Raw genomic sequence first — 19,900 nt, forward strand, 5'->3', positions numbered from 1 at the left:
TGTTTCGGAGACAATCCCACTTCCAAGCAATCTAGATAGAGATAGAGTCAAATCGAAACCAGCCAGCTCACCTCAGTTGCAACTAAGTGCCTACATGTGGCACAATGGTCCTGCTGTCAGGATCATCACAACCGGCATCCCCTATGAGGCCAAAGCACAGCGGTTGGGTGCAGGCGGCCTCCTACCAGGGGGCCAGCGAGGCCACCTTTAATATTCCTCTATCCACCCCAGGTCCATGAGTGCTAGAAGGCCAGAGTTGGATGCCAGCCTAAGGAGGGCTTGGTTCCTGCCTGCTACCTGTGGCCTCTCTTATCTTAACATTTTTCTGAAGGGTTCAGAGGATGTCTTCTTCTTGATGTGCCCTTGTGATCTCCCACCCACAGTAGAAGCACCCACCTCTCGTCTGGTGGAGCCGTGGGTGCTCCCATTGGTCCTCCTTCTTGCTCACTGTCCACCTCCCAGAGGATCGCAGAGGCGGGCGGACCTCAGAAGTTATCGGGGTGGGGATGTGGAAATGGTTCTAATCCACATTTAAAAACTAAGGAGGTGAATTTCCACCCAGAGTTATGCAGTTCAGAAGGAGACCATCCGGCCCGTTGTATTTCTTTAAAAGAACTATCCATTCCCTTGTTTCTCCCTCCAACACCACTACCCTCCCCCCACTCCCCCCACCACCCACCCCACTCCCACCCCCACCCAGTGCCTGCAGATTCTTCAGTTTCAAATATGTGGCCAATTCCTTTTTGGAAGTTACCATGAAATCTGTTTTCACTCATCTTTCACTCCACATCATAACAAACTGCTGTATTTAAAAACATTCTCCTCTCCTCGCCTGTGATTCTTTTGCCAGTGACCTTTAACTTTTATTCTCTGATTATTGTCACTCCCTGAGCCCCTGCCTGCCTACTGTGTCAGAACCAAGCCATCTTTGCCTCTATTAAACTTCTTTGCTGCTCTAAGGAGAATGATCACAGCTTTTCTAATCATCCCATAGAATGAGCTTTCCTCAATCTGATATCGTTTTGGTAAGATGGGATTGCCAAATAATATTCCTCTGCACCATCTCCAAAGGAGAGAGGGGTGGGTGTGTGGGGTGTGTGTGTGAGTGCATTTGTGCGCATGTGTGTGTGTGTGTGTGCGTGCGTGTGGGTATACATGCACGTGTGTGTGTGTGTGTGTGTGGGCATACATGCACGTGTGTGTGTGTGTGTGTGGGCATACATGCACGTGTGTGTGTGTGTGTGTGTGGGCATACATGCACGTGTGTGTGTGTGTGTGTGGGCATACATGCACGTGTGTGTGTGTGTGTGTGGGCATACATGCACGTGTGTGTGTGTGTGTGTGTGTGTGATGGGGAATCACTGATTGATCTCCCTGTGGGACTCGTGAGGAAGAGTTCCCCTGGTAACAGACAATGGCCTGCCCCTCTGGAACTCACCGCCTGAGCCTTTTATGTGACAGGCCCAGGACTGGACTTGCTGAAGTGTAGTCCCAGCCAGGGGCTGGTGCGTGTACACCACATTGTGATTTTACTTTACATTCTGTAATAAACCATGTTCTTTTCCAGTCGGGCTTCCTGGGTCATTACTCAATAGCTCACCATGACTCCGTTCTTTTCAGTTGGCAGTGACCCAGGGTCCCTCTCCAACCCCTCCCAGCAGTAAAACCAGGGGCTTGCCATGATGGGAAATGAAGCGCATGGCCATCATTGTGTGCCACCAGAGAGCTATGCCCCTGCCAGCTGCACACTGCAATAAAGGAAAAATGGAGCAAAAGTGGAAAAAAAAGCAATCCTGGATCAATGTATGAGGGAGGTTAACCATCATTCCTTGCAAACATCTTCATTTCTTTGAAACAAAGTGTTCTCATTTTAAAAGCGTACACCAGAGATAGTGAAATGCCTGCCTAAAAGCCTGCTCAATAATGTCTTTATTTAACAATTCTGCCTAATTAGTTGAAGGAAGGTTTCCCTTAACGATGGCTCTTGATTTATATGGCAAGAAATATTATCTTGACTAGCAATTTGGAACATATTAGTCACTAAGGAGGTCAAAATGAAAGCAACCTTTATAGAATTCAAGCTTTGTGTTACTCGAGCTAATCAATACAATATTAATTTGACCGTCTGGGACAGCTTTTAATCCCGTTCCACCAATTGTTAATGAGATGGCGTTTTATCCATTGGGCAGCTCATTCTGATATTAAAAAGAACCTTTGTGTCATGTACAACGACAAATTCAAAATTACTTGCACTGTTGCTATTAATAGTACGTCCTTGCTACGTTTGCAGTTACGTATGTGTGTGCTGGGTCACTGTGACATCTTTCGGTCTGCGTAGCCAGTTCAAGGGAACTCAATTATTCAGGCAAAGCCATTCTGCATACATAATCGCAAAGTCATTAAAACACTACCCTACTGTCCAAATCAGCTGGGAATAAATTTATCCGTGTAAATTAAATGAAGACTCTTCCTGGGAAAGATGCCAAAAATGTAGTCAATACTAACAGCTGAAATTTAAAAAAAAGTTAAAATAGGAATCCTCGAATGCTAATTTATGAAGACTTAGAGCCGCAAAACAAATCATTTCACTGTGAAACCGACAATGTGCCTTCTATTTATGAGGTGAACAGAGAAATAAATTTGATAGAAGAGATTGTATTGCTAGTTGCATTAATAGAGCTGTATAATCTCACAGTCACAATGGAGGCTTTGATAACATATTCCTCTGTTAGCATATTGAGCAATTAATCATTATTCAAAGGTTCAAGTATGTAAATAAAAACTTATTTTTAATTTATTCTTTCATGGGATGTGGGTGGCACTGGCAAGGCTAGCATTTGTTGCCCACCCCTAATTGCCCCTGTAACTGCTTAGCTGGTGAGGTCATTCCTGGAGGACGGTTAAGTGTCAGCCACAATGGAGTCACTTGTAAAGTCAGACCAGGCATGGTGGACACATTTCCTTCCCTAAAGGGCATGAATGAAGCAGATTGTTTTTTATATATCAATTGATGACAGTTTTAGAGTCACTATTATTTCAGCAGCGTTATGTTGCAAGTCAGATTCACTGAATTTATATTCCATCAGCTGCCGTGGTGAGATTCGAACCCTAGACCGGGCCTTGACTCGTTCAGTGACATTACCACTTCACCATCATCTCATCACTGATAACTATACAATGAATAGAGCAGCATGGCAACAATACAAGACAGTAAGTAGTCTCACAACACCAGGTTAAAATCCAACAGGTTTATTTGATAGTAAACACCACAAGCTTTGGGAATGCTGTTCCTTTGTCAGGTGATTGGAAAGTGAGTGGCACTGACAAAGGAACAGCCTTCCGAAAGCTTGTGGCGTTTACTATCAAATAAACCTACTGGACTTTAACCTGGTGTTGTGAGACTTCTTACTGTGTTTACCCCAGTCCAACGCTGGCATCTCCACATCAACAATACAATAAACAGGCCGCCGATTTTTAAAAAAAATCAATCTTTTGATAATTTAATAAAATAAAAATACATCTGCATTTATGGGGAGGAGGAGAGCAAGGAGGGCAAGGGGGGGGTCAAATCATGGAGGATCTCGGGCAATGGACAGGGCTTGCAAAGGGCTAGAGCATCCTTATTGCCTCTGGTTTTGGGGACTAGGGCATCAAGACCTCTTCTACCATGGGGTCTTACATCTTGTCACTTCTGTGGTGCCTCCAGGAGGTCATCACGATGGTGGCTACATTGATGGGCAGGGCACTAAAGTGATATTAACGGACGCTGCAGGAGAATGATGATGACTTTCATTGAAGACAGAGCGATGCTTCTCTTATCCTCTGTGAAGTATCTGACTGCTGCCTGACAGAGAGCAGAGTGTGAGCTGCCACTGGCCAAGCTGATCTAGGGGCCCCGAGAGGCTAAATGACACATCTCAGATGCTTGGCCTCCTCTGAAATCAGGGGTTGCGGCGTTTTCTGCATCTACTGATGAGGTGGGCAAACCCTCACACATTTTCAGCCGATGACATCCTCATTACTAAAGGTTGCTGGAGACAAGAGAGGCCTGAACATTGTTAGGAGGGATACACAAGCTTGCCCTGAGGAGCTAGGACCTTGAGGGTCTGAGCCGTGTTTTGCCCCTTGGTTGGAGGTGTATCACTCAGAAGGACTGGGCTGGCAGATGGGCTGGATCAGTTGGGCTGGACACACCCAGGGTCTCTTGGGTGGAAGACCCTGGACTGCGATTCTGCCAATCCTCTTCCCCTCAGGTGCCCAGGGGATACTGGGCTCCTCCATAAGGTAGAGAGGTAGCTACAATGAGATCCAGAAGGCCCACTGTCCTCTGGCGCAGACACTCATGGATTACCACCAGTGTCTGCACCATGTACTCAAAGCCCAGCACCATGGAGCTCGTGCTAGACATGGAGGTCATGAGCTGAACAATATGGCAGACATCTCCTGACAGGATTTACCAGGCTGATTCCCAGGATGGCAGTTTGTCATATGAGGAGGCACTAAGTTGGTGAGGATCATATTGACTGGAGTTTAGAATAATGAAATTAGATATAGCTCTTGGGGCTAAAGGGATCAAGGGATATGGGGAAAGGGTATTGAATTTGATGATCAGCCATAATCAAAATGAATGGCGAAACAGGCTCAAAGGCTGAATACCTTACTCCTGCTTCTAGTTTCTAGGTTTCTATAATAATGCATTAATGAGGCTCACAACACTGGTCAGGGAATGGGCTATTGGCCATGACTCATGCTCCTGTTTGCTAGCCAACAAATGGAAGTGCATATGTACCATCATTTAAGACCATGCATGGACCAGGCTATGATCAAGAAAGCTACTGACTTGTGAATAACATTGTGCGAGGGTGTCACTTGGGTAATTGTAATCCAGCAGAGTCAATGCCTTCAGGAGTGCAAAGTTAGAAGGAAAGAATAACCAATTAAAATTAATTGGCTCTAGGTGTCTGAACGGTGGAGCTTCTCAGTGCAGAAGTTGTGGTCAAGATCTTTATGTTACTTCCTAATAATTACATCTTAATACATTGCTTCATACAAGCAATAGGTAATAAAACCAGGAAAACAGTTTGTCCTACTGAAAATCAACCTTTCAGTAAGACATAGCAACTGAGTATTTTGTTGGGGTAAATTTTCATCTTTTCTACACACAGTGCAGAACTACCCCTCCTGATTTGTATCATCCATTGATTTCATTCATTCTAATTTGATTTTCTGGATGTAAATCATTAATATAAATTACAAAATGTTGGGGAAGGCCCAAACCCTAGTCTGAGAGTCACCCCAGTCAGTACTACTGCATCTCAACACAATTCCTCACATTGTTTATTACCTTTGAGCTTACTTATTTTCCATTCTCAGTTGTACCCCGAATTTCCGCAAGTTAACTGGTCAAGTTTCATTATACTTTCTTTTGGAACTTTAGAAAACTTTCCTCAATCACATCCTCAAAAGAATTGGTCAGTCATAGTCTTCTTTACTTTGGGGAGTTGGTTAGTTCAATTGGTTAGCTCCGCTGGTTAGTGACGCAGAGCGATGCCAATAGCATGGGCTCGATTCCCGTGCCAGCTGAAGTTATTCACGAACACCTCGCTTTCTCAACCTTGCCTGAGGTGTGGTGCTACTCCGGCTAAATCACCACCTGTCCTCCTCCTTTGAGGGGAAGAGCAGCCTTTGGTTTCTGGGACTTTGGTGACTTTACCTTTTACCTTTTGTTTTGTACTGAATGACAGAAATAATCTCCATAATTAACCAAAGCAAACTATGGCAAGGTTAGAAATAAATAAGAAAAAGTATATAATTAGAATTATGCAAGATAATCGGAAAGAGTGTATAATGCAACCTACAAGTCGCATGATCTGGTATTGCAAGGTTTTATGTGAAGTAGAATGGTGGCATTATTTGATGATATAGTGGGTATAATGCTTGTGTTTTCAAAGTATAATTGCATGCTTTGAGAAATGAAGTACTTTAGGACCTTGGGCTATCTAAAAAATGCAGAGTAATGAAGACCATGACTGACCATCTCTTTTGAGGGCAAAACAGGAAAGTTCCAAAAGAAATTATACTGAAAGTTTACCAGTTAACATATGGAAATTCAGGGTACAGCTTGGGAATGGGACATAAGTTCGCTCAATGGGGCTAAACAATTGGGTATCTAAATATATTACATGAAAGATTTTAAAAAGTACCTTCTGCTTTTTTGCCTGAGTCCATTCTCACCTTTTGGTTGCTGGTGTTGCATCTTTTCTGACTCCAGAGGGAGATGGCAGAGAGCCACTCCCCTTCTTTGGTAGTACAGTTCCATTGTTAACTGTAGGCCTTAATGGCAGGGCTTGAACTATGGGTCTTGCTGTAAAGCAAATAAACAGCACGTTACTACCCACTGTACAGTAAATGTTCTTGAAGTAAATAAGTCAGACTGTTGGAATGCAGTGACTGCAGCTTTTTTGTCTGTTTCCATTCAGGAGATTAATACTGAAAAGGGAAAGTTACTGTGCCACATTATTTGGAACTTCTGGTTTCAGTTCCAAAAGGATTACTGCCTTGAAATTAATCCGTGGGATAATCAATGCAAATGCTCAATTCACTTGTCTGAAATACTTCTCTCCGCTATTTTAGTGGAGACAATACCCTCAAAGCGGCCAATGCCTTTACCAGCGTAGAAGAGGGTGGAATTTGAGGTAGAAGCTTTGAAACATTTGTAAATGTTCATACCTATAATCGCAAAGCGTAACTTCAGAGCTTTCATCCTCTTAAACACTGATGAGAAACTTTTCTGTTATTTAATGTTCCATACCCTTATTTTTAAACAAAACCATTATATCAATAATACTTCTAAAATATCCATGCACATTGCTTGATATTGTCATGCATACTGTGAAAGCAAATGCAGCATTACTGACAGAATTTAGCCCACAAATTCAACATTACACTATTTCCCTGGTCTACCATGAATAGAAAAGTGTTGAGCATTTGTATCATTTCCAGATGTCATTTCTCAAAGTAAAAATGATATTTCATTCTCAAATTTTAGGTGGGATTCAACATATCTGGGGACTATCCATGATGGATCGAATTTACTAGATGCACATGTTGGACATAATTCAACTGTGATTCAACAATTAAATAAGGATAAATTCCACAAAAGTGTTGAAGATGCCAGAAATTAGTTCCTTCCAAGTCAGCAGTGATACCACAAGGGCTTATATCAATGTCTGAAGAAGACTCATACGGACTCACAATATTGGCCAGAATTTTATTGGCTTGTCCTATCCAGAATCGGGTACGACTTGCAGAACAGCATTCTCCATTGGCCTTGGTTGGGATCTAAAATTCTGCATATTAGCTCTGTTTTTCTCCCCACACTCGCTGAGTTTGCCAGCATTTTCTGTTTTTAGCTCAGATTTCCAGCATCCGCAGTATTTCATTCTTATTGCGTTAATGCTGTTGGATAGTGTGTGAAACAGCAAGATCTCAACCAGCAGTTTAGGTAGAAACTAAAGTTCTAAGCCACTCTTTCAGGTATCCCAAATTAAAAATAATTCCAAATGAATCACTAGATTTCAAAAATCATGTACAATGACAACAGTAGCTAATAACAAGAGAAGTCAGAGCAATCAACCATTCAAATCTTAGTGAAACTGGTTGATTTGACGTTTGTTACAGCCAACGTACTTTTTCAATATTCACCTGCAATGGTGGCAAATATAAAGGAATTTGATGATCCCTTTATACTTTTTTATTGCTTCATTTGTAGACAAGCTTTTAAAAATTTCCTTAGTTGCCAAAGGCAGACTTGTTTATAATATTAGACATAATGTAATGGTATGGTGGCGTAGTGGTTAGCACTGCTGCCTCACAGCATCGGGGACTCAGGTTCGATTGTGGCCTTGGGTGACTGTCCGTGTGCAGTTTGCACGTTCTCCCTGTGTCTGTGTAGGTTTCCTCTGGTTTCCTCCCACAATCCAAAGATGTGCAGGTTAGATGGATTGTGTTAGGGACCAGATCAGAAACCCCAAGGTATGGTGTGAAGTTAACTAGACCCCAATATTTTTAGATTTTGGCATTAGGGTATGGACAAGGATTTTTTTTTAACTCCAGGTGTGATTCTATTGACCCACTAGGAAGCTTTCATTAAAACAAACTTTATTTAACAATACAGTTTAACTTTAACAAAAATAACTAGCATAACTTCTTTCAACTGAAACACAAACATGACATGATACAATTCTTAACTTCTAGTCTATCTCTATTAGTTCCAATTTAAGCAACATCCCTCATAGACATAATCGCCTTTTCAAAATCAATTAGCAAACAACAGGCTTATGTGTTAGAATGGGGGCTGCTAGTCCTCAAGCCTCAGGAACACCTCTGGAAAGAGACAGCCATTTTCCAGCAAGTCCCAAACTACCGTCTCCAGAGAGATAGAGGGAAATGATCTCTTGCTCCTTGCAGACCTGTGCAGAAACTGCTTGCTCATCTCTGTAAGCCTAGCTCCTCCTATTAGCACATGACTCCGCCTCTGCCAATCAAACTAATCAAACCCTGCTCTGGAACTCCAGGGGACAACCCAAAAAATAAACAAAACAGCATTAGCTCAGATTAAAACAGATACCCAAATACATAGAATCAATTATTCTTCTGCATTCTCAACAGGTGGGCTGCTTGGAACAGACTGACTGGCACTGTTTAAACACAGCTGAATTTTAACATATGCTCCACATGAACCATGATATAAATACAATTCTTAAAGGTGCAGTATTGTCACAATTGGCTGTCCTAAATTACCCCTTAGCATCAAAGGTAGATGGATTAATGGGGTAAAGGCACGGGGGTTACGGGAATAGGGCAGAGGGGAGGGTCTGGTTGGGATGCTCTTTCAGAGGGTTGTGCAGTGTCAATGTCAATGTATCTACAGTCGCACAGTGGTTAACACTGCTGCCTCACAGCGCCAGGGACCTGGGTTTGATTCCCGGCTTGGGTCACTGCCAGTGCAAAGTCTACACATTCTCCCCATGGGTTTCCTCCGGGTGCTCTGGTTTCCTCCCACAGTCCGAAAGACATGCTGGTTAGGTGCATTGGCCATGCTAAATTCTCCCTCCGTGAACCCGAACAGGCGCCGGAGTGTGGCAACTAAGGGATTTTCACAGTGACTTCATTACAGTGTTAATGGAAGCCTATATGCGACATTAATAAATAAACTTTAAACTTTATCTAGTTATAGTTATGGTGTGCGTATAAGGTAGACCATTCATTTCTTAATTTGGAGATTACTAGTAGAACTAAAAGATGACATGGCAATAGGTTCTGTTGGCAATGTTGTATTCTGAAAACTGAACATAACATCAAATGAGACATTCACTTGTTTAAGTTACTAACAGCTCAGAGAGGCATTTTATTTGCACACAGTAAGCGTTCACACCATTAACACTGTCAGGCGGTAATTTCTACCCAATATGTTTGTTTTTTCATGATCTCACTGTTAAGCCTGCACTTCCCGCTGCCAGCCATCCATTATAATGGTACCAGTCAGGCAGGAGAACTCAGGGGAGGAATTCAACACCAGTGATTCAGTTTCCAGGGGGCCAAGGGATGTAGGAAACACTCACTTCAAAAACGACAGGCATTTTGTTGAAATATTTACTTGGGAGTTGACCATCCTACATGTCATTATCTACCAGTCCAGTCCGTAAGACACCAGCCATAGATCATTCCTGAATGAAATGGATATCTGAATTGCTAGGCAGTGGTAAGTAAATAAAGGTCATGAAAAGGATACCCATAATATTAAGTGTATTTCACCCACATATTAATCACTTTTTCTGATTATTTTCCCCCCTTTCTGCTGGCATTTAGGCTCCCAAGAATTTGTGCCAATCTTTGTAAAGGAGTTTTTTCCCCAGCAGCTTTGGAAATCCCAGGGCATGGGTTTTTGAGAGGATTAATGAAGGCATGTCAAGCAGCTCAGGCTGAACGAGAGGTGAACCCATCGACAGACAGAGGTAAACATGCCCCAATCTGGCAGACAAGTGGTGCCTTCCATTGCTTTGCTTCAGTAAAAGGTAGGAGGTGATCAGGCAGGGGACGAGGCTAGCCCATTGCACTGCGGGTGTGCTGATGACACTTGCGATGGTGGCTTGCCCAGGCTGGGGTAGTCAATGATCAGAGGTTAAACCAAGGTGCACCTTATGGAATTTTTCAAAGCCAACTCAGCCTTTTAGCTAAGATGAAGCATCAGTTCAAGCCTGGGGGTGGAGGTGCAATGCCTCATTCTGTTAACTTGTACCTTGTTTGACCCTCTCGTAGGGGCCATGGATTAAATCCAATTTGAATTTGGTTTTTGGATAGAGTAATTTTTTTAAAAAAGGTGGGAGAGCACAGCCAATGGCATTGGAATGTCTGTGAGTATCAGTCTAACTTTAATTTAGGATGTTGCTTCAGAAGTAACCTAATCACAACGCATTGTGTTTTTGGTATGAAAAGAAGATTTATATCAACAGAAAATCTTCCTCAGTTGGTTGGACGTGCCAACATTTCACCAATGTTATTTGCAGATTCTGCCACACTTATTGGGAAATGATCTTGATAGGATTTGGGTCATTAGAGAATCTGTTGTAGACCATGCTGTTTGCTGGAAGGATTCATGCTTCTAGCATACAGAATGGCGGTCGGCACATCTAGTAAGAGTTGTAGCCATCTGTGGTCTGTGATATGGGGTTTATCGGAGATTGTTCAGTGGAATGTCGGAGAAAATCTCCTTTCTAAAAAGCAGTTCTTACAGCATTACCTTCCCTACCGCAGCCACAGGCAGAGAAAGTAAGTGCTGAGTTGTTCCATCAAAAAGGATTTACTAGGATGATAAAAGCAAGTTACTGCAGATGCTGGAAGTCTGAACAAGAACTGAAAATGCTGGAAAATCTCAACAGGTCTGACAGCGTCTGTGGAGAGAGATTAGAGCCAACGTTTCGAGTCTGGATGACCCTTCGTCAGAATGATAGCAGGACTGAGAGGTTTTACCTATTGAGCAGATTGGGACTCTTTTCTCTGAGAAAGAGATGACTGGGTGGTAATGTTGCAGAGGGTCTTTAAGATTACGGAAGATTTTGATAAGGTAGAAAAAACAAAGATGGGGCCAGGACTCAAGTTCATAAACATAAAATAATTACTAATAAATCCAACAGAGAATTCAGGAACATCCTTTATCCACAGAGTGGTGTGAATGTGGAACTCATTATCTCAAGGAGTGGTGGAAGTGACTAGCATGGATGTATTTTAGGAGAAGCTGATTAAACACATGAGAGAGAAAGGGATGGGAAAGGGATATTTCAATGGAGTTGGAAATAGGTGGGAGGAGATTTTTGTGGAGCATAAGAGCTGTGCTGAATGGCCTGTTTCTGTGCTGTAAAGAGTTCTGACCTCTGTTCCAATATTAAGTTTATTTATTATTAGTCACAAGTCGGCTTACATTCAACTGCAGTGAAAATCCCCTAGTTGCCACATTCTGGCGCCTGTTCAGTACACTGAGGGAGAAGTTAGCATGGCCAATGCACCTAACAGCATGTCTTTCAGACTATGAGAGAAAACCAGCGCACCCGGAGGAAACCCACACAGACACGGGAAGAACTTGCAGATACAGTGACCCAAATCAGGAATCGAACCCGGGTCTCTGGCACTGTGAGGCAGCGGTGCTAACCACCGTGCCACCTACAATTTTTATATTTCCCTTTCATTTGCTTTTAAATTAAATTACACGCAAGTTTCCTCCTCAACCCCTGTGAATCTGATACTTGTCCAAATCTGAGGCATATTTTGGAAAATTTATGCAAACGGCCTACTTCTTGTTCACCTAACAACAATTCAAAACAATGCCAATATCAGATTTAAGCAGCATTCATTCGTCCCCTGAAAGAATTCAAATCATTACTTTCTTCAGTTGCTTCTTCTATTATTTCCTTTGTACTTTTCGGTCCTTTATATCACAGTCAGGGACACGCTTGTGGACCAACGTGTGAAGTCCTTTAATGTCCTCTGGCTCATTGTCTTATCGAGCACATTAATTAAAATAGTGACACAGTGTCTCGTGACAGGTTTGCCATATACCAGAGGATGTCAGTCCTCCACAGCACAGGATCAGTGTGTGCCTTTTGAAGATCTTCTTTCTGCCCGTGTGTTAATTGCTATTTCAGGGTAAAGAAATCAGCAGTGTTGATCAGCCATGGCTGCTTGCCAGGAACCCTGCCTGGTGAACATGCTGTTGCAATGCAGTGAAATAGGGCAGTCAGAGCCATTCAGAACAAATCCGTTGGCAAGTGGACCCTATCAGTCAGAGTCCTTCATTTGTTAGGAACCATAAATATTGTGATTCCACCACTAATCATTTTCCAAACAAAAATATTTCATTTTGAAGAAGTACCTTTTGAATGGAACTTTATTCCTGCCAACCCTCCTAGGACCGGTTTTGAAGTGAACAGATTTAAGGAGTTCTGTCTCGCTGATGCTGTTGGCGCTGGTTCCAATATTAATTGCTACTGACCATTGGACATGATCTGAGGGCAGCGGGGAGGGAGAAGGCTAATTTTCCTTACCGCTGCACTACAGCAGCTATTAAGTTAAAGTCAGCAAAAGTGTGAGAGAAAAGACACCTTGGAAGGTGTGGGAGTGTCGAGATGTGGCTGTGTTAATGGAACCACTGCCTTTGATATGTTGATGAGCTTAGCAACACTGCAAACAAATCTTTACCGAAGGCAAATTGGTAAAAGCGGAGAGCAGAACATGAATGGATTTGAATAAGTTGTTAAGGGTTCAAAGGAAGAGATACAAGATGTGAAGAAAGGTTCATAATGTGAGTGTACTTTACTTTTACACTCTAAAAACTAACATCAAGAAATGAAAGTCTGCTTTCTAAAATAATCAAATAAGGAAAGATCGAAAGGGAAAAAAAGATGATTAAACCTATGCAGGAAACTGTTTTTAGACCTCAGCCAACAGCAGGATTGATGTAACTCCTAGCAAGAAGTGCCTATGATGAAAACTTGTCTTGAAAAGCAAGCTGCTTGTTTTACCTTAAAAACAACCCCAAACAAATGCAACTGCCTAGTACGGTAACGATTACTGGATTTTGTTGCTTCTCCGCTTTTTGGCTCAGATCAAGCGTAGTATGGACATGCTATACTTGGTTGAAGTCACTGGGTTACACTTTAGCTACATTTGAAGCAATTTTTAAAAGCTGCATTTTGGTCTTTTGGCTAAGATGCAAATGAGATCAAGCCTTGGAGGAGGAGCTATGCCTACTCCAATCAGCTTGGATCATTTAGATCAAGCCCAAGACAGGAGGTGAGAGCCCTGTCTTGTCAGCTTGGATCAGGAATGTCCCAACTTGTTGAGATTCTGAATTGGACTTGATTTGATTGAATTGGATTAAAAACAAAAAAAAACTGGATTTTGTTTTACAGATTTTAAAATCTATCAAGTGTTATGGAACAATTTGAGGAGAGCTAGATCTGAGGGTAGTTAAGATTGGAAGTAATTACATTTGTGACACTCTGTGTAGCCATCGTCTTCGTTCAGTGTACTTCTAGGGCCAGATTTTGTCATCATGTTGTGCCCATTTTTGGGATTGAAAACTTGGTAAAGTTGGACATGAGGTGAGTAGCACGTTTCCGCATCGGTTCGCCCTTTACCAAGGCCCAAAAATGCATGCGATCAGGACCACACCCGAAACAGGCATGATGGCCATTTAAATGCATTCAAGTTGATTTAATGGGCTGCACGCTCAACTTTACCAGCACTTCCCCGTTTACCACTGTGTTCGCCCATCCAGAAATGGCGCGAAACAGGCATGCTCCATTAAAGTCTGACTCAGATGCTCCAGTTAGAGATAGTCTGGCAGCTGTCTGCTTGAGATCAGTGGGGGTCCGCTGCCACTCTGCCTGAGATCAGTGAAGGGGAAGGGGGGGGTCCGCTGCCACTCTGCCTGAGATCAGTGAGGGGGAAGGGGGGGGGTCCGCTGCCACTCTGCCTGAGATCAGCGGAGGGGAAGGGGGAGGTCCGCTGCCACTCTGCCTGAGATCAGTGAGGGGGAAGGGGGGGGTCCGCTGCCACTCTGCCTGAGATCAGTGAGGGGGAAGGGGGAGGTCCGCTGCCACTCTGCCTGAGATCAGTGAAGGGGAAGGGGGGGGTCCACTGCCACTCTGCCTGAGATCAGTGAGGGGGAAGGGGGGGGTCCGCTGCCACTCTGCCTGAGATCAGTGAGGGGGAAGGGGGGGGTCCGCTGCCACTCTGCCTGAGATCAGTGAGGGGGAAGGGGGGGGTCCACTGCCACTCTGCCTGTGATCAGTGAGGGGGAAGGGGGGGGTCCGCTGCCACTCTGCCTGAGATCAGTGAGGGGGAAGGGGGGGGTCCGCTGCCACTCTGCCTGTGATCAGTGAAGGGGAAGGGGGGGGTCCGCTGCCACTCTGCCTGAGATCAGTGAGGGGGAAGGGGGGGGTCCGCTGCCACTCTGCCTGAGATCAGTGAGGGGGAAGGGGGGGGTCCGCTGCCACTCTGCCTGAGATCAGTGAGGGGGAAGGGGGGGGTCCGCTGCCACTCTGCCTGAGATCAGTGAGGGGGAAGGGGGGGGTCCGCTGCCACTCTGCCTGAGATCAGTGAGGGGGAAGGGGGGGGTCCGCTGCCACTCTGCCTGAGATCAGTGAGGGGGAAGGGGGGGTCCGCTGCCACTCTGCCTGAGATCAGTGAGGGGGAAGGGGGGGGTCTGCTGCCACTCTGCCTGAGATCAGTGAGGGGGAAGGGGGGGGTCCGCTGCCACTCTGCCTGAGATCAGTGAGGGGAAGGGGGAGGTCCACTGCCACTCTGCCTGAGATCAGTGAGGGGGAAGGGGGGGGTCCGCTGCCACTCTGCCTGAGATCAGTGAGGGGGAAGGGGGGGGTTCACTGCCACTCTGCCTGAGATCAGCAGAGGGGAAGGGGGAGGTCCGCTGCCACTCTGCCTGAGATCAGTGAAGGGGAAGGGGGGGGTCTGCTGCCACTCTGCCTGTGATCAGTGAGGGGGAAGGGGGAGGTCCGCTGCCACTCTGCCTGAGATCAGTGAGGGGAAGGGGGAGGTCCGCTGCCACTCTGCCTGAGATCAGTGAAGGGGGGGGTCCGCTGCCACTCTGCCTGTGATCAGTGAAGGGGAAGGGGGAGGTCCGCTGCCACTCTGCCTGAGATCAGTGAAGGGGAAGGGGGAGGTCCACTGCCACTCTGCCTGAGATCAGTGAAGGGGAAGGGGGAGGTCCACTGCCACTCTGCCTGAGATCAGTGAGGGGAAGGGGGAGGTCCACTGCCACTCTGCCTGAGATCAGTGAGGGGGAAGGGGGAGGTCCGCTGCCACTCTGCCTGAGATCAGTGAGGGGGAAGGGGGAGGTCCGCTGCCACTCTGCCTGAGATCAGTGAGGGGGAAGGGGGAGGTCCGCTGCCACTCTGCCTGAGATCAGTGAGGGGGAAGGGGGAGGTCCACTGCCACTCTGCCTGAGATCAGTGAAGGGGAAGGGGGAGGTCCACCGCCACTCTGCCTGAGATCAGTGAAGGGGAAGGGGGAGGTCCGCTGCCACTCTGCCTGAGATCAGTGAAGGGGAAGGGGGAGGTCCGCTGCCACTCTGCCTGAGATCAGTGAAGGGGAAGGGGGAGGTCCGCTGCCACTCTGCCTGAGATCAGTGAGGGGGAAGGGGGAGGTCCACTGCCACTCTGCCTGAGATCAGCGGAGGGAAAGGGGGGGGTCCACTGCCACTCTGCCTGAGATCAGTGAAGGGGAAGGGGGAGGTCCGCTGCCACTCTGCCTGAGATCAGTGAGGGGGAAGGGGGGGTCTGCTGCCACTCTGCCTGAGATCAGTGAGGGGGAAGGGGGGGTCTGCTGCCACTTGGTCTGGGATCAGAGGAGGGGAAGAGGGGGCACTGCCACACTGCCTGCGATTGGTGGGAGGGGAAGTGGGGAGGAGCCTGCGAATGGTTAGGGTGGCAGGATAAGGGGCTGAGTAATATTGGGGGTTGGAGGGAGGCATTATCCGGCCTGTGAGGGATATTCTATCATTTTGTTTTTGCACGTGGGCAGTTGGAGGTGCCAAACAGTGCTGCAGGATTTTGGGTGCGATAAGCCCTGCCCACAGGCTTCTACAGCATGATTTGGAATCGCTGATACTTTGATAGGCAGAATGCATATGGGGGTGCCTGAAAACGGGTCTAAAAATCGGATGTGAAACACTCCCAGTTTCAAGTGCACCCAGCACTTGGAATCAAAATATTAAAATAGGGCCCTATTTTATATTATTGTTGGTTATTCTATTTTTTACCAAACATTTATTTTGTTTAAATCGCCACAGGTTAGTCATGGCACAAATCAATTCCAGCCTCCTAGATTGCCTGGACCCATGGCAGTTCACCTGTCACCGCAAGAGGTCCACAGCAGATATCATCTCCCTGGTCCTACACTCAACCCTGGAACATCTGGATAACAAAGACACCTGCATCAAACTCCTACTTATTGACTACAGCTCTGCCTTCAACATCATTATTCCTACAAAACTCATCTCCAAACTCCGTGGCATGGAACTTGGCTCTTCGCTCTGTGACTGGGTCCTGAACTTCCTAACCCACAGACCTGCAATCAGTAAGGATAGGCAACAACACCTCCTCCACGATCATCCTCAATACCAGTGCCTCACAAGGCTGCGCCCTTAGGCCCTACCATACTCATTGTACACATGTGACTGCGTGGCCAAATTCCCCTCCAACTCGACTTTCAAATTTGCGGATGAAACCATCGTAGTGGGTCTGATCCCAAACAATGATGAGAGGGAGTATGGGAAAGAGGGAGAGAGAATCTGGTGAACTAGTGCAGCAACAATAACCTCTCCCCCAATATCTGCAAAACGAAGGAGATAATCACTGACTTCAGGAAGTATAGTGGAGGACTTGCCCCACCTACACCAATGAGAATGACATGGAAATGGTCGCGAAATTCAGGTTTCTAGATGTTCAGATCGCCAACAATCTGTCCTGGTCTCTCCATGCCGATGCTATAGTTAAGAAACCCCATCAATGCTGCTACTTTCTCAGGAGACTAAGGAAATTTGGCATGTCTGCTACAACTCTCACCAACTTTCACAGAAACACCTTAGAAAGCATTCTTTCTGGTTGTATCACAGCTTGGTATGGCTCCTGCTCAGTCTAAAATCACAAGAAACTACAAAGGGTCATAAACGAAGCCAATCCACCAGGCAAACCAACTTCCCATCCATTAATTCTACACTTCCCACTGCCTTGGCAAGGCAAGCAGCATAATTAAGGACCCCACGCATCCTGGACATTCTCTCTTCCACCTTCTTCCGTCAGGAAAAAGATACAAAAGTCTGAAGTCATGTGAAACTGACTCAAGAACAGTTTCTTCCCCGCTGCCATCAGACTTTTGAATGGACCTACCTTGTATTAAGTTGACCTTTCTCTACACCCTAGCTGACTGTAATACTACATTTTGCACCCTCTTGTTTCCTTCTCTATGAACAGTATGCTTTGTCTGTATTGTGCGCAAGAAACAATACTTTTCACTGTATACTAATACATGTGGCAATAATAAATCAAATCAAATTTTAAAAAAGTAAAAAGGCTGGGATGCTGTTGTCTGGATTTCACATCTAATACCAAACTGCAAAATACTGTTGGGACCAGTTGTTTAATCTTCCCTTTGGGATTGGAGCACATCGGCATTTACCATCAGCTGTGTCCTTAAGTAAATGTTTCAGTAAAGTTTATAAGTTTTTTTAAAGTTTATTTATTAATGTCACAAGTAGAATTACATTAACACTGCAATAAAGTTACTGTGAAAATCCCCTCGTCACCACACTCCTGAGCCTATTTGGATACACTGAGGGAGAATTTAGCATGGCCAATGCACCTAACCAGCTCGTCTTTCAGACTGTGGGAGGAAATTGGAGCACCTGAAGGAAACCCATGCAGGCACAGGGAGAACATGCAGAATCTGCACAGACAGTCACCTGAGGCCAGAATTGAACCTGGGTCCCTGGCACTGTGAAGAAGCAATGCTTTGGGATGTTTTACCATATCAAAGGTACTATACAAATGCAGTTGGTTGTTGTTGTTCTGGCTGGAAATACTGCAGAAAGTTTGCCAATGACCGCAGAGCTGTTGGCTATACAGTTTCAGCAGAATGGAAGCAGGAACAGAATGGTAAGCTTTATCTGCCCATTTTAGTGGCCCAGTGAAGATTTTGCCCATAATTCTCATCTTTCATGGCTGTTGCCCTTTGCTTTATTTGGTTGCAAACCAACTATTAACATCTTCCAACATGATTTCCTCACAAGTCTTCTGTAGCCTGGAAAATCATTCTCTCTTCCTACTGCGCTGACCATCTAGAATAAGTAACCAGGCAATGGATGCATGCGCACATTCCCCAATATTATTCACACAGTACTGGCTTGCATAATTTGCTATTAGTCCTGTCCTCCCATGGCGCCACAGTGTACACTGTAGTATCCAGTTCCACCTCATTTCTTGAAGACTCCACTATCTTTGTGTGATCACCTGCTTATCCGAATCCAATCGTGAGAATTCCTCCAGTTAGACACTAGCTAGGCTGAAACCATTATTCTTGGCCTCAGCACAATCTCTTTTCCGTGAATATCTCCAACTGAAAATTCTGTGTTTAACTCCCTTCATAACCTCAGCCAAATTGAGTTCTGTAAATTCCTTTGAATGTAAAATTCCCCTCCTCCGTCTGACCATTGCATTGAGAATGGACAACCTTTGTCTATTTGTTCTGGAATTCTTTCTCTGGTTCTCCACCTCCTTCTCCTCCTCAAATCTCATTCTTTCAACCAAGATTTTAGTCGCTTCTTTCACCTTCTGTGGCTAGACACTTCTAAATGACATTTCAATCTGGGCTGTTAGTCCACATTAAATGCAGTATAAAAATGCAAGTTATTGTCAATGTATTACATAAGAACATAAGAAATAGGAGCAGGAGTAGGCCATCTGGTCCTTCGAGCCTGCCCCGCCATTCAATAAGATCATGGCTGATCTGTCGTGGCTCAGTTCCACTTTCCCGCCCTCTCCCCATAACCCTTAATCCCCTCTCTTATCAAAAACCCATCAACCCGCTTCTTAAAAATATTTAGCGAGGCAGCCTCCACCACTTCAACGGGCATAGAATTCCAGAGATTCACCACCCTTTGAGTGAAGAAGTTCCTCCTCAACTCCGTTCTGAACCGCCCCCCCTTTATCTTGAGGCTGTGCCCCCTAGTCCTACTGTCTTTTTTGAGCGGGAAGAGTCTCTCCACCTCTATCCTATCCATCCCATTCATCATCTTATACGTCTCAATGAGATCTCCCCTCATTCTTCTAAACTCTAACGAGTACAAGCCTAGTTTATTCAGCCTCTCCTCATAGCTCAACCCCCTCAACTCCGGTATCAGCCTAGTAAACCTCCTCTGCACTCCCTCCAGGGCCAAAATATCCTTGCGCAGGTGCGGCGCCCAAAACTGCACACAGTACTCCAGCTGCGGCCTCACCAATGCCCTATACAGCTGCAGCAAGACCTCCCTACTTTTATATTCAATCCCCCTCGCTATGAAGGCCAGCATCCCATTCGCCTTCCTGACCACCTGCTGCACTTGCAGGCTGGGTTTTTGCGACTCATGCACAAGGACCCCGAGGTCCCTCTGCACCGTCGCCTGCTGCAGTTTTTCGCCACGTAAGTAATAGTCCTTCCTACCATTCTTCCTACCAAAGTGGACCACCTCACACTTGCCAACATTAAATTCCATTTGCCATTTCCTGGCCCATTCGCCCAGCCTATCTAGATCCTTCTGCAGACTCTCCACACCCTCCGCACAATTTGC

General features: G+C 45.4%; 1 protein-coding gene across 8 annotated transcripts in view; it reads right to left on the reverse strand.

Annotated features, from left to right (window-relative positions):
* eml1 (EMAP like 1) overlaps window positions 1-19,900 on the reverse strand; it is a 203,686-nt gene that overhangs the window by 53,988 nt on the left and 129,798 nt on the right. For all 8 annotated transcript variants that reach the window (XM_080202531.1, XM_080202532.1, XM_080202528.1 and 5 more), the window contains one exon: window positions 6,235-6,364. In XM_080202531.1, coding sequence (XP_080058657.1) covers window positions 6,235-6,364 — 130 coding nt within the window. The remainder of the gene's footprint in view (window positions 1-6,234; window positions 6,365-19,900) is intronic.

The sequence above is a fragment of the Carcharhinus amblyrhynchos genome, chromosome 14 (assembly GCF_965287045.1).
Source record: "Carcharhinus amblyrhynchos chromosome 14, sCarAmb.v2.hapA, whole genome shotgun sequence".
Classification (NCBI taxonomy): Eukaryota; Metazoa; Chordata; class Chondrichthyes; order Carcharhiniformes; family Carcharhinidae; genus Carcharhinus; species Carcharhinus amblyrhynchos.